This window comes from Formica exsecta, unplaced genomic scaffold (assembly GCF_003651465.1).
Source record: "Formica exsecta isolate Colony F162 unplaced genomic scaffold, ASM365146v1 scaffold122, whole genome shotgun sequence".
NCBI lineage: Eukaryota > Metazoa > Arthropoda > Insecta > Hymenoptera > Formicidae > Formica > Formica exsecta.
The window spans coordinates 1,744,094-1,759,337 of record NW_021848556.1 but is presented as its reverse complement, the minus strand read 5'-3'; the positions used below and the strand labels follow the sequence as shown (position 1 = coordinate 1,759,337).

The window sequence follows — 15,244 nt, the reverse complement described above, 5'->3', positions numbered from 1 at the left end:
GATGAAGGTCCTCTATTTTGAAACTCGTTATGTAATCTCGGCCAGACGCGAAACGAAGATCGATCGGAAAGGCTTGAAACGTCACTTTTACGCACTCTCTTAGTCGTCCGAGCGTGTAACGAGAACACCGTACGCAATTCATTGCACGCACCCATATACCGGGTGACTCGAATCTGTCGGTCCATAATTCCCAAAGATATCCTCTTCGTCACAAAACTTTTTAATTTTTTTACATTTTTTTCAAATAAACAAAAACATAAAAAGCGTAAAATATAAAAAAAAAACTACTTGATAATCAAACGAACATTTAGGATCTAAAGAGAAGGTTCTCCCCAAAATTTTAGTTGTTTATATAATTTTTTTAGTTGTAATTGTTAATACTTTTACAGTTTATTTAATTTTTGATTGAGAATTAAGTATAAAAGATCGCAAAAAAAAAACGCAAAAGATCAAACACGTATCTTTCAGATACATATGCGATTAATAAAAATAAAGAATTTATTTTGGGATTAATAAAGGAAACACTTTTTATTTCTTTATTTGTAACGTACTATACGCTATATAAGGTTATGAAACGAATGCTTATGATTTTATTATCGCGGCGCCAAAGATATCACATCTTTACTTAAGGCGAAGATATCACGACTCATCCAATGAATGCGATGATTATCATTAAGACAGTGACGCAGTTAAAATTTTCGGAACTTTTATAAGACTCGATCAACTTCTCCTCGTTCAACTTTCATTAATCACAATAATCTATATTTTAATATTATCCATTAAATTGTTTTTTATAGATACAAAGTATCATAACGCACGCATGTTGACTAATAATAAATTTAAAAAGCTTTTAAAATGCGAAGACATGATAATCAAATTATATTTTAATTTAAATTATTAGATTAATATTCGATGAAAAATAAATTAATACTAAATAGATTATAAATGTATGAAACTCTAAGAAGAATGCTTTGGTCATACTATAATTTTGCCGCAAACTCAAATATAATTTACACGCGATTTATCGGACATTATGCATCTTATGTTTTATACGTTGTTTTTTCGCAAATCACGAGTTGCGCGAGTAACCGAACGGGTTTTGATCATAAATTATTAGAAGGAAGAAGTGCCGGAAGAACTACTCGGGAGAAAGCGTACTCATGGACTCGATTTTATCCCGTAACCCGTCGGAATCTCATGAAATTACCGTTCGTTATGTCAATGTTGTTTATCGGCGAGATACACGGGAGATGAGAAAATCGGATGATGCTGGCCGCACCCAGTTTGATCAAGGTCGGTTCGGAAAATCGGTCGATAGGCGTCGTGCATCTTAAAGCAACACTGACATTGATGTGATATAGCTCATTTTTTGTCAAAGAGGAAATTATATATATATATATATATGCACACATGACGCATTTCAAATATTTGAATTGCAAAAAAGGTAAAGCATCTAATTTATGTGAATGTATGAGAGATATAATTTTTCGACGTTTTACCATAAAAAGTTTTTTTTATTTTTAAATTTTTTGGTTGATTGAAAGTCGCTTCTTCTCGGTAAAAATTGGATTACATTTTTCGTACAATTTTTTAATTCTCGAGATAAAAATATATTGATAATTAAACGCGCACATTGAGAAAGAGTTTATTCAAAATTAGAAAACTCTAATTTTTCTAATTTTCTATTTATATATCTTTTATTCACTTTTTAAAATATAATTTATTTTAAATAGGCGATGTTATCGCGATTGAATATATGTACTTGCTCGACGCGCGATCCTGATTGCATCTTGTCACAGACAGTCGGAGAAAACTGAAAGTAAGAGAATTCTCGGAAAAATAATCAGGATATCCGCCACGTCGTAAAGTTTATGTTGTTAAGTACGACGAGGTGTGTGTGGTAAAACAAACTTTAGACTGCAAGAATTGTAAATCGCTCGTCACGATCGTGGTGTGCATTGAGATGCTAATTATACGTTTCGAAATGCAGACTATAAAATGAGCCATTCCGATTATTGCATATTACGTAAGCAAAAATTTACAATATTTACAATCTTTTCTGCAACACACACTCGCGTCTTTTGAATTGCAGATTTGTATCCACAACTCAATAGACCGGCTATCGAAATTCAGTTGTAGATATCTTTATTGCTAATTTTCGAATTGAGTGTATTACATCGCAGTAAAGTCCGTTGAAGAATTGATCAGGGAAAATAAAATCTGTTCTTTTTTTTTTCTTTTTAATTTATTTTTATTATCTATTTTTATCACTGAAGTTTTTAACTAGTCCTAAAAAAATTTGAATGAAAAGATAAGAAATTAAGACGTTCTGTACATTTTCATCGCGCACAGCTAAAGTTGAAATAAAAAAGAAAAGTATTCACGATGAAAGTATCTTTTCGAATGATTTATAGTGATCGCGATTGAAACATACCGATTATCCAACTTCCTTGGCCTCATAACTGGAAGGATGGAAATAAATCGCGGTTCGCTTGCGTACACAATTATCGCTCTATGCCGAAGAGAAAATGCGCGCTTTTACGCGTCGGGTGTTCGAACGTTAAATTAGCCGTTTCGGGGATAACTTTGATAAAACGCTGGCAAGAAGCCACGAGATGAAATCGGCTGCGGAGGCAACGGTACCGGAATAATCTTTGGCGGAGAGCGCGAATCTAATCTTTAGAAACGCGGGCCTCGGTTTTCTTCTTCGTGCAAGATTCGCACGATTATCGCATGCTCCGCTTTAAAAGCGGAGAAAACTCGCCGCACACCGGGAGAACCCGCATCGTAAAAATGCCCAGTGGATTGTGTTATGGCTACATTCGTGCCGTGTGTATGCAAATGCGCTTTTCTTAGGCTTATTGTTGCTCGAGTCAGCCACGTGATATTACGTGCGTCTCGTCGAGCGAAACAAGTCGATGGGTCTTTATGATGAAACGTATGATTCTCGTATAAATGAACGTTCATATATAGATTACATTCATGCTCTACTCAATGTATGTTTTAAAGCAATTAATCTCTATCTATATGAATAAATCGCTGTGAATAAAGAGTACTGAATCGTTGCAATCGTAGATAATCCGAACTGTCAGTCATATATAACATAATAGACTTTTCGTTGTGACATAAAAATTTGGAGCTGAGAATGTATGATATTGATGAAACAGCAGCTTAGATTATAGGAACTGTGTCAATTACGAATCATGATCGAGCCAAAAATAATTCCTGAAATACCTCTTTTTTTTCTCCGCATAAATAACTTTAACTTTTTTATTATCTAGCTATCGTCCGACTTTCGTGCATTTTTTCGAGCGTGTTTTATTGCAATTAATACATATAAAAGATATGGAAGACACGATACTCCGTCAACTTTTTGACACGCATCGTGCCCTCCGGATTATCTCAATAATCGAGTCTCTCGTGCATACCGCAAAGGGCCGCCCGATTCTCCCACCTCCCCCCAAACCATTCAGCCATCTGGCCTTTGTGTTTTTCCCGCCGCGGTGTCGTAAATACGAGTAGATTGAGTAACTCGCCGACAATTGCTCCCCTCCCGTCCCGCGTTTTGGTTGTGCGAGAAATATTAATAGATTCTACTTCCTTCCGGGAAGGGGACAACTCGGACTACGGTCCCCCTTCGCGACGCACTGGATTCGTCCTGACTCGTTTACGCGATACGTGCGGCGTGCGTACGTAAACACGCGTGACGCAGGGGGGGGGGGGGGGGGGGGGGGGGGGGGGGGGGGGGGGGGCGAGACTTAACACACACACCATATACACCCAACCGTCATGTATCCGCTCTTGCGGTCACTCGTACTTTGGTACGCGTGCGAGAGGATACAATTAGCGACCATCACACGCCGCAACGAGTTACACACAATACAATAGGTGGATGGATGCCCCGCGAAATTGCTTACGGTCTATATACGGTGGTCGGTGGTTTCGTTCCGTGCGGAGACGAGAGAGAAACGTCGAACTGTGTGCAAATCATTCTAGATCGCGACTGCAAAACTGACTCTCCTTGACTCTCGACGGATGCATTTATTTTTTTTTTCTTTTTCTTTTTCTTTTTCTATATCTCTTTGTGTGTAAATGTCTATTTTAAACGATCCAATTTTCGCCTGGTTGCTTTTATAGACTGAAATGATTTTCGCAGAATTCTCGAATAAATATTATCGCGATTCGTATCTCGTTAAGAGTTCTTCTACTGCGCAAATAAATTAAAGTGGGATAGGAAATAGTGCGATGCGTTTAAACGTTTCTTTGTCAAAATAGAATAATAAATATGACACGTGCGCTCTCTTATAATCCTGTTATCCTGTTAGCTACAGGAGTTAGGTTTTTTTTTTTAGTTTTGCATGTGAATAACGATAAAAGAACGTTTTCTAAGAAACTGCAATTTGCTTGTATAGTATATGTTGCTATTTTACATCATTCTTATCAAGATATTCAATCGTTTTTTTTAACGAAGCTCTGCTCTAGTATTGCTAAAATATACATCTAATAGAACGATGTATTAATTTTAACTTAATTTCAACTATACATTATAATACATTATAATAAATAATAAATAAAATTAACTTATATATCAATAATTATAACAAAAATTGATAAAATATATTGCAATCACCTTTAATCGTCATAGTAAAAACTTAAAAAATCTAATTATTATAATTATTATTTTAGTATAATTATTATCTTATTCTTTTTTACTCGCATTCGAAGAAGCGCTATCGATGACCGAAATCAAAAACGGAAGTTCTTTTAGCGATAACTATGAACCTTCGACATCGGACATGACATTCGGGCACTATCGTAAATTGACATAAAACTTTTCATTCGTCGAACACACAGTCGTAATGAATCTTTTGTGGACTCGGTGCTTTCATAATCGCCATTCTTCATAATCAGTTATGTGAGAACGAGCATGCGCAAATTTATCGCACGCTTCCGGCCAAACGTGAAATTCGTGGCAACAGGTATTTCGAGCTACGTGTTGGAGTTTCTGCAAAAAATGTGCTCTCTCTAAAAGTATATTTATAAATAAGTAATATTGAATAAAGGAAAGTTTTGTATGAATTTTAAATAATACGAGATTAATAAACCGAGAGATTTTTTCGCTTTCGGATTATATATTTCAGAAATGCATTTAAGTTAATTTTGAAAGATTTTTTATATTAATAGCTTAACAGTTTTTACAAATGTAGAATTTCTTTTTTTCTCGAGAATATCTGTAAGTAATTTATGTCTCAGGCATTAAGAGAGACTTTTCTTCATTAATTATCTTTCTTTCATGTTGCAACATTTACATGAACCTTGAAATGATTTCCTCGTAGATACGGAAATAAATTGCGTATTTAGGGATTGGAATAGCTTTCCCAGGATTGTATCTCCCAGGTTATATTGCCGGCGAATAGTTAATTTTATATCATTAACATAGATAGATGAGTTTGCGTGATTAATATGCACGTTTCTCATGCGTATATAATATATGATTTTCGTCATGTTTATATATTCTTAACGATTATGATGGACTAGCGGCAAGCGCAGCTTCCATGCCGGATGGAAAACCGCTGCAATTACCCGTCATCGTGTCTTAGTAACCGGAAACCGCTGCTTTATCCGATTTTACACGAGTCCGTGGAAACGGACGGCGATTTCGCAAAAAATCAGGAGTCTCGATCGCAATTGCAAATGAATGAACTTGCGGTTGCCGTATGGCCGAGTAAGAGTGATATCTTTCACTGAAATCATCGATGACGATGACGGTGACAGGAAGCAGCACGCGAACACTACTTTCGATTCTTCTTCGCCCTCGGGCGAAGCAGATGCGAAAGCGGAGAACGTAATCGTTTTATTGACCGCCTCGAAAGGAACGATCACGTGGATAAACATCACGCGAAGCCGAACATTGAGTGATTATAATATATAATCAAACGCGCGATACACGAATATAATATAAATGTTTTAATAATACAAACAGAAGAGAGATAGAGAGAGAGAAATTTTCTCTTTTGGCGAAATTACCTCAAAGTTATATTAAATCGATTGATTGAATCGTAGCAACTATAGGGAAGAGGAATGCGACTCGACTCTTTTCGATAACTGTAATCGTAATATTTAACGTTAAACGAGTCTATGTATATTTCAGGTGATTACTAACGGTCTCAAGTGCGACTCGGACGACGTCGACGGTTTGACAAACGGTGAGTCATTTAATATAACATTCTTTCTTTCTTGTTCGGTTTTTTTTCTTCCTTATTCATTCCTTCGTAAGAGACGCAATCAACGATGACGAGATTAGATTCATTCGATACACTTGGCGGTGCCTTAGTTTCATTGACGAAATTCCATTGTATATAGAAGGGTCGCCGGTGTGTGTGAAACAGTTCAGGACTGTACGATAGCTTTGACAAACCTCTTTAATTTTTATTAATAAGGATTCTTATATTAAAAATAAATCTGAATTAGCGTTAATTATTTGACTCGTGTTTTTTTAAATATATAAAATTGGTATTTCTATATAATTATAATTCTTCAGATGGGAGATGTTAATTGTAAGTAATATAAAGTATCACTTTTAAATTTCTTTTATTAATTTGATTTTTTATTACTTAAGTATTATTAAAAATCATAATTTAACATTTTTAATTTCTAAGTCGATGTTATAGCTCTGTACCAGTATATTAAAAGTACATATAATTCCTAATAACTCTATATTATCATTTTAATGGAATTCTAATGTTCGAGACATTTCGCATTTGCTGGAAATTTATTGGTCCGGTCTTTTTACAACTCCGGTTAATTTACAGCTAACAGGTTTCCCCTCGTTAATCAAACGCACCTCGTATCGACGATGATTTTTATACGGCGCTTACATGACGCGTATGAATCTAATTGCGCTGCGTTAATTATATTTTAATAAAAGCACAGCTATTTTATATTAACTATAGTCTGTCTATATCAAGATTATCGTATAAACAGTATATAAATTGTGTGATACATAAGGGTTGTAAATTATATGTCAGAAGATACAAAACATTTATTAAAAATATTATTTCAAATTAGGTTAAATAAAATTTATAATATAAATGACATATCAAGAGATATAAGATCTCATAAACAAATAATTTAATATCATAGATAATTTACGATTCTCAAATTTCTTTGTTGAGTCATCTGTGGCATGATATTTTATGGATATTTGCATAAGAATGCTTTCTACGCTGGTCTATACTATGTCATTTCTCTCGTCACGCTTCTAAATTTTCAAGATTATTTAGAGTAGGGATTTCGATAACTCGTTTTATATATAGCATGCGAATTTTCTTGGATAATGATGGGGTGATGATTCCGTTCGCGCAGCTCTTGGAGGGTCGAAAAGGAAAAAGTGCTTTTTTTCCCGTAATCGTGACATAATTCGTCTTCGGCAAGGTTGCGACGGCCCTGACTTTGCCCTTCGGTCACTATCATTCCGAGTGCGAGTGAGCGAACGAGCGTGTGTGCCTGCAACGATGACGATCCGGCCGCATTTTCTCACGCTACTTCAGCTGCTCCTTGCCGGTGCAATGATCTCCCTTTCGTGGCCGTACATCTGCCTGAAAATTACGTTCCGGGCCGGCTTACGCACATTTCATCCCCTCCGTCCCGCCTCGCCTCTCCGCGCACACGACTCGTTAATTCGAGATCCACCGCGTCATCCGCATATCTCTCCGAACAGGACGTTCTATCGCCTTCCTTCTCTCTCTCCCCCCTTTTTCTCTCTCAGAAGATTAATCCTTTGATGCATTTCGGAAGTTAAAATGATCCCCCTCGCTCTGTATAATTTTCTTATCACTCATGCATGATCCGTATAATATTGAACTTCATTAATTTGGAGATTGTTTTTTCGAAAAGATATACTGAGAGAAGGATAATTTTTTAAAGCAACAAACCATTAAAAATAAAATTTCTTATTAATTAGCGTTTCAACATTTAAATAAATAATAAAATGTTATATTTTATTTAACCAAATTATAAGAATCATTGCCAGTCATTAAGATATGCAATTTTCGAATTTAATAAGAGACGAAGGAAATTAATTAAATTTAAATATATCATTAAAATTGTACGAAAAGTGTTCCAACATGGTTCAAATATTATTCAGGGAAAAAATAATATTATATAAAGAAATGTTTTTCGTTGTTTATTTTATAATAAATGTTTATAACTAACGTTTTAGATAAGGCATTCTTTTCATTATATTATTTTTCTCTATTTTTATTCGCTTAGTATTTTTTGGACGATTATTATGACAATTTTATAATGTTGATTGTTTTGTGGACGATATTTTGAATATTATAGTTTTATCTTCTGTTTAACACGATATCAATTGCTTGTAGCGGTGATAAAGTTAGGTAAGCTCGGCGGTGAAAGCAGGAAGCAGGAAGAAAATAAAATACAACAGAATACCTTGAGTTTGTATCGCGTCGCGGATTATTAGATTATTATGTCATGTTTAATTTAATCCGCAGTCGGCGTAACGTATGAAAAGATCGAAAGCGTAAACACGTTCGCGTTACCGACGAGAGTCTAATCATTTTTCTTTAGCAGGCTTTACGAATAATTCTAATTACTGCTACAATATGCGATACGCGGATAATTTCGTAATTAGATTTTAATTGTTGATGAATAATTAACGATTATACCGTAACCACGATTATGGTCTTAATTATTACGACTTTGACCGCCGCTCGTTTCACTCGAATTTAGAGTCCTTTCGAAAAATCCGCGAATAAGTGACCTCGTTCCACAAAAAAAAATTAATTGTACAGAAAAACTGGCCTAATGGTAATGTTATCATTTCGCGTTCTCTTTATTCAATACTCGTGCATTATTCTTCGTCATGAAGTTTTTATCTCGATCTAAGTTTTGCCAGGTAATTAAATAACGAAACGTTATTGCTTGATATCTAAATTTAAATAACTACCGGAACTGTTTTGAAAACATTAACGCGATGTTTAATTGCCAAACCGAATTTAATTATTCTATTGAATATTAAAAGAATTGTAAAAACAGCGGGAAAGAAATTCTTCTTAAGAGGAAAATCGACTTTGCGTTGAAAAAATTTGTTAATCAAATCAAAGTTTATAGACAGATTTTTCATAGTTTTCACAGCTTTGTAAATGTTTGACAGATCTTATTGAACGTTAAGATGTGCCGTCAGTGAGATCGAAAGTGAGAGTTGGAAGTTTTTCCTTATCGAGAGATCGAAGAAAGTGTCGTTAAAGAATACTTTGCAATTGCTATACTTTCAATTCGGATCTCGCAAGGCTCGTTATTATTTCGGACACGCCCGTACGTATGTCTTTAACGTCTCGGCAGTAACAGCTATGTCGTTTCACATCATTGTAAAACACGCTTCACTCCGCACGCGATTAACAGCGTCGCGCCTCGCCGGAGGTCTCGCGCGCAAAATTTACTTTTCGCTCGTAAAATCCAACAATCCGGATCCGATACGGTTCCCTCGCGATGATAAGAACCGCCCACATCGGGAGATTACGCGGATGCATTGTCGAAAGTGTCCGTTGCAAACATTGGATCGTTGAATGACGAAGCAGAGAATTTCTTTCCGGAATCTGTTACCCAAATGAAACTCTGTTGAACTGATATAATTTATTTGCAAAATTATATTTTTTGATTGCTTTTTCAGATATTTCTCAATCTTTAACGATAAAATCGTTTTTCAATTTATAATTCTCGATAAATTTGATGAAAATAAATGGAAAGTTTGATAATTACGTTGCAATTTTAATTGTATACAAGCTTTTGGATTTTTCTATAAAATTTATCAAAATCTATCTCACAGATCCTTTGATTTGTTGTATCTTATTTTGAGATTCTACTATAAAACTTATAAATTAATTCCGAGAAATGTCGATTATACGATTGTTTAAAAAGATTGCGCAAATTAACAGATTTTGGATAAGTCGCATCTTATATTAGTAAGCATCTTATCTGATATCTTATCAATTTGCGATTGTAGCACGAATTTCGAAACATCAAATTAAAACGTAATCGCGTGTGTAGTAATAGCAGGAAAATTATGTCATCGTGTATACTACGAGCTATTGAGCTGATCGAAATTCAATCGTCTCTCTGTCGAAGTGCAGCAAGATGGCAAACACGATATGCGCGCTCTTTTATAATCCTGTTATCCTGTTACCTGCATGCACTTTGCTCGACTTTGCATTATCAATGTCGGTTTCTTTTCAGCTTTGCATATGAATGGCAACAAAAGAACGTTCTATAAGATTCGCACATATAGCAAACGTCACGACGTCGATTGTATTTTCAAGTTCTCAACGAGATTTCTTCAGCATTTGTTAAAATTTATATTTGATCAAAGACGGGATAATATTAAATTAAATTCATTTTAATTATACATTGCATTAAACAATAAATTAAACTTTAATTTATATATTAATATATAAAAAAGATTAAAAAGATTAATATATAAAAATATTATTTTAATTGTTTAAAAATTTGTAGCGAAAACATAAGCGTAATTATATTTGATTGTTATCATTTTATTATCACAGAGGAAAAGTAAAAGCAAAAATTATTTGCAATAATTGCAAGCCTTCACAAATGGATTGATGTATTTTTAATCATTAGAAATTAACATAAAATTTTTAGTAGATTTGATAGTTTATGAAAATGTGTTAACTTTGAGTGCGCAATTTCTCGTCTTTAAATCGGATCGGGATCAGTGACATTCGAGAGGCTGACGACGCGTGACGCATAAGCAGATGATCGCGTAACAGACATCCGATTGTCATTGTACGGCGTCATCTTTCATCTGCATCATGCTTCGATGTATTTAATTCAGTGCTGTTCGACGAAATACGCTACAATTCAGTGAAATTGAAATATCGGAACATAAAAAGACTAATTTACATTATTGATTCGTACGTAGATTTAGTACGTGAGATTATGTAATAATCAATTTTTTGCTAGTAAAATATAGACCGACGAATGACCAAGCAATTTTTTAAAAAGTTTGATACTTCTAAAAAATTAAATTATTATTGAAACATTTTTAAAGCGGATTACTATTAAGGTATCTTTAAAGCAAATCTTACAAAAATAATTTTGAATAAAATTGCTATTTATTACAAATATTATTATCTGTGTAACGCGATAATTACAGCTGTATGAAACTTGGACTGATAAAGTTTAGTAATTCTTATCGCTTGAGTATTTTTTAACCCTTTCAAAAGAGACTATAAAATATATCTATATTTCTGTCATTATTAATAATTACATTTTGATACATTCGTATTAATTATCCGGTTGTTGAATATCTAACTTATCTTGATGCTGCATGCTTATCTGTAGTATTGATGCCATGTATATATGTATGCACTATTCGCGCTATCTCGCGCCTTTAAAAAAAAATTCGGATCAATGCACCGCGATGGCAAGTCAATGACTCTGCGAATAAATAAATAGAGTAGACGCACCGGTAAACGACCGGCTAACGGATGTTGTCGAATTCATAAAATCATTCTACTTTTTTTCAATAAACAAAAATAATATTTTGGTAACTGATATTTTTTCAGCGGGACATTTTTTTAATGCTGTTAAAATTTCATGTGAACTTAATAAAAAAATTGAGAACGAACTTATTTTCTGAGTGTTAAAGGATTGAAATTCACTTAATTCAGTACACTGACTTCCTTTCCGCCCGCTTTTTTAAATAGCTCCTTATCATCCGATTTCCATAAAATCGCGTATGCAGCCCGCACGATGCACGCGAACAAAACATCGGCTTACTTTCGCGACCTGGTTTCTCGCCTCGATCGAACGCTTCATCGGGTGGCTCGAAATAAATTACTCGATTTCCTGTAATACGAAAATATGGAATATTTTGCGTTTGCATTTTTACAAGAATTTTTTAGCCAAATCACGATTCTCCGATGAATTACTTGATCTTCTGATTAATTACTATATATTTAATTACAATATATACTCCTACTCTGTTACACAGCAATTAATATCATATTACTTATAAATATCTCATAATTTTATATAATTTTATTATTATATTAATGTTATACTAATTTCTATCAAGATTCGATCAAATAAGATCGATAAATGTCGACCGAGATATGCCATTTTTATTTTTCGATTTAATTGATGATTTTACAACGTTATCTGGGTGAACTCACACAACTTAACATTGTATCGATCTATTAGAACTATGGTATCTTGAATAAAGTATACGATAAGAGCAAATATATACGAACGACAAATGCATCGAGCTGTCGATACGACTCGGATTGTTGCTGATGCAAGGAGCGAATCTAACAATAAGTGCTCACAGAGAAAATCGTGATGTAGAACGACAGTACGTCATCTCGAGTTCTCGTAGTGCGCCTTGGCGTAAAGTTGCGATTTCGAAACGATTTTTATCTGGAAACATTGCGTTTTCTCGCGTAAAGGGAACGGAAGTAGATCATTTCAATGCGCAAAACAAACGATGAATATTTTTGTAATCACTTCAAACTTTTCTATATTTATCTATATTATGAACATTAATTGGCAGTTATCGCTAATTGTTTAATCGTCAATCGCGATATATTTTTAAGGCTGTTTCTGCTAGGGTAGGATTATATGATTACCTTGCTCATTGCGTTTTAAACGGATATTAAAGACAGTTTGAATGTAAGTCTAACAAAAGAGGGTTAAAACGCTCGACCCCGTTCGATCGCAACGGAAATGGCATCATTTATTTCACCTTGAGTTTGCGAGAGGCGCCATTCGTTCGCGCGTGTTTCCCCGAGATCCTATTAGCGCAGCTATATGCACGAAGCCCTACACAAAAATATATAGAACTTCTTTCTCTTTGATACGTCTCTCGTGTACTCGAGGAGAAATGTCTCATGTCAGTCGCGATACGTGCAACCACCATGTGCGAGCAGAGCTCGGTCAGGGCGAGAGTAGCGTTGTTGGAGGGTGAATATTTATCAATTGTAGGATTTATTCTGGAAATGTTCGCGTGCACGATGACTCTCGTTCATCGTCGATCCAATCATCTCGTTGAGAACAAAATATTTCGGAAAAGTGTTACATATATTTTATTTGAGCTATGTATTTATAGAATATGAAATATTGGTAAAATTTCGCCTATTTTTTCCTCAATTATTGCAAGTGTCTAATTAAAATTTTATAATGTGATATAATTAAAATAAATTTTTATTATAAAGCTGAAAAATCAAGTATCTATTTATAATGGATGGTTATTTGCTATTCATTATTTCCATTATAATAAAAAAAGGTTTAGTGCAACACCTATGTTTTATGACTTTAGGATTTATTTCTTAGAGTTCTTAACAAAGTGAATCAGACTATGATTGTGTGTGTTTGTGCGTGTGGACTGAACATTTTCATTTCTTATGCGAGGATTGGAGATTTATTAGAAATTAGCAATATCATAATTATCGTGTACGATATACTATCCGAATTTTGATTTTGAATGAATTATTCATTAAATTAGTGATTTTCTTTCAGATAGAAAAATGGCACCGGTTCTGGGCGCACCACCTCCGCCACCACCGGCTCCTCACATGGGACCAGACGGCTTAATCTTGCCGAGAAAACCGTATAACCCTTGCCTTATCTCCACTAATCATAAGGATCTGCACAGAGAATTACTCTTTAATCAGAAAATGTAAGTTGAATGGCTTCAAAACTTTTCTTCTCTCTTTTCGTTAGATAAATTAATTCGTATAGGAAAATACGCGATTGCGCCTCTTTATAATGGAAAGTTTTTCACGGTGATTTAGCACTTCGTGAAATAAATGTTGTATCGTTCCTTTTCTGCCAGGATCTTAATATTCGCGAAATCTTATAAATTTCCTGCCTTACAATTGTTATATTAAATTTGATATTAAATTTTTTCTTAATAAATTATCAGTTTAAAGTTTCGTCGAATATCTTTAATTATCTCATTAATTTTCCAAAGAATGTCTTGAAATATGGCAAAAAAAGTTTTTTTATCCCCGGCAAAGAAGGAACTTCGAACGAAAGATAATCCCGAAAGTAAATGTTTTACCTGTTTCTTTGCCTGCTTTCGTGCCTTCATAAATATACGAGGATTAATTAATATTGCGAGGAATATAATATTCGTCATAAAAATGGAAAGCCAATTACCAGCGTGGAAAACTTCCTGATGAAAGCGAACCATAATAAAACCATTTTCATCATACGCGAATTCGAGCGTGATCAGAAATCGTCGAGAGATTATATAATATATTTATTTATTTATTTATTAAATATATAAGACGAGAGAAAAGTACGTCGCCTCAAAAAATATTTTTTGTGCCGATTTTCCGTCGATCACGCGGCCAATCAAGATGTAAAATCGAATATACTTTACGTAATTTCGCTTCTACTCGGTATTTACGCGTATTCGACTCACCTGCGATTCTTTACGCTTCGATGAAATTAAACGGTTTACGCTCACTGATTTTTATCTTGGCACGCAATATCCAGTCTACGCACGTGACTGTTCCACGTGCGATAAAAACAATGTAATCCCGTAATGTATTCCAAGCTTTATATTTGATCTTCTCGTTCGCGCAATATTTATTTGTATTTTTTCTACACATATAAAAATGTTTTATCTTTCATTTGCTAAAAATATTTTTATTAACTTACTATTCCAACAAAAGTTTTAATTGAAGGAAAAAAACTGTTTGAATAAGAATTAATTATAAAGCGAATATACGCTTTTTCCTTCCACAGTGGCAAAAATGTCTTGAATCAGAAGAGCGAGTTGCAACGTGCTTTGGAGAAACATAGAGAAGCTGCATCAAGAAGAGAAGCTGAAAGGATTCGAGAAGAAAGTTACAAGGATGATCCCAGAACCGCTTTGCAAAGAGCAATTGAGCAGAGAGCAAGAAACATTCAATTAACGGTAATTTGATATATATAAAATTATAGGTAATTTCATTCTTTTTAAACTGTTACATCGTAAACCTTTAGAATTTGAATCATGTGTGTGTGTGGGATAATCTTTAAATTAATTATATTTTTTCTTCGAAAATTCGACATATATTCCAGTTTTGAATCTCGATATTCTAAAATCTTTTATCTTCGATCATTTGACGTTCTGTAGCTCGTTTCTGGAATCTTTGAATTATCAAGTCGAGATATCTCTTTTGATGTCCAAATTATAACAAATACAAATGTGATAACG

At 34.2% G+C, this 15,244-nt stretch overlaps 1 protein-coding gene across 2 annotated transcripts in view; it reads left to right on the top strand.

Moving 5' to 3' along the window:
• LOC115244939 overlaps positions 1-15,244 on the top strand; it is a 55,275-nt gene that overhangs the window by 37,723 nt on the left and 2,308 nt on the right. For both annotated transcript variants that reach the window (XM_029822966.1, XM_029822973.1), the window contains exons 3-5: positions 6,152-6,206; positions 13,555-13,714; positions 14,791-14,962. In XM_029822966.1, the coding sequence (XP_029678826.1) occupies positions 6,152-6,206; positions 13,555-13,714; positions 14,791-14,962 (387 nt within the window). The remainder of the gene's footprint in view (positions 1-6,151; positions 6,207-13,554; positions 13,715-14,790; positions 14,963-15,244) is intronic.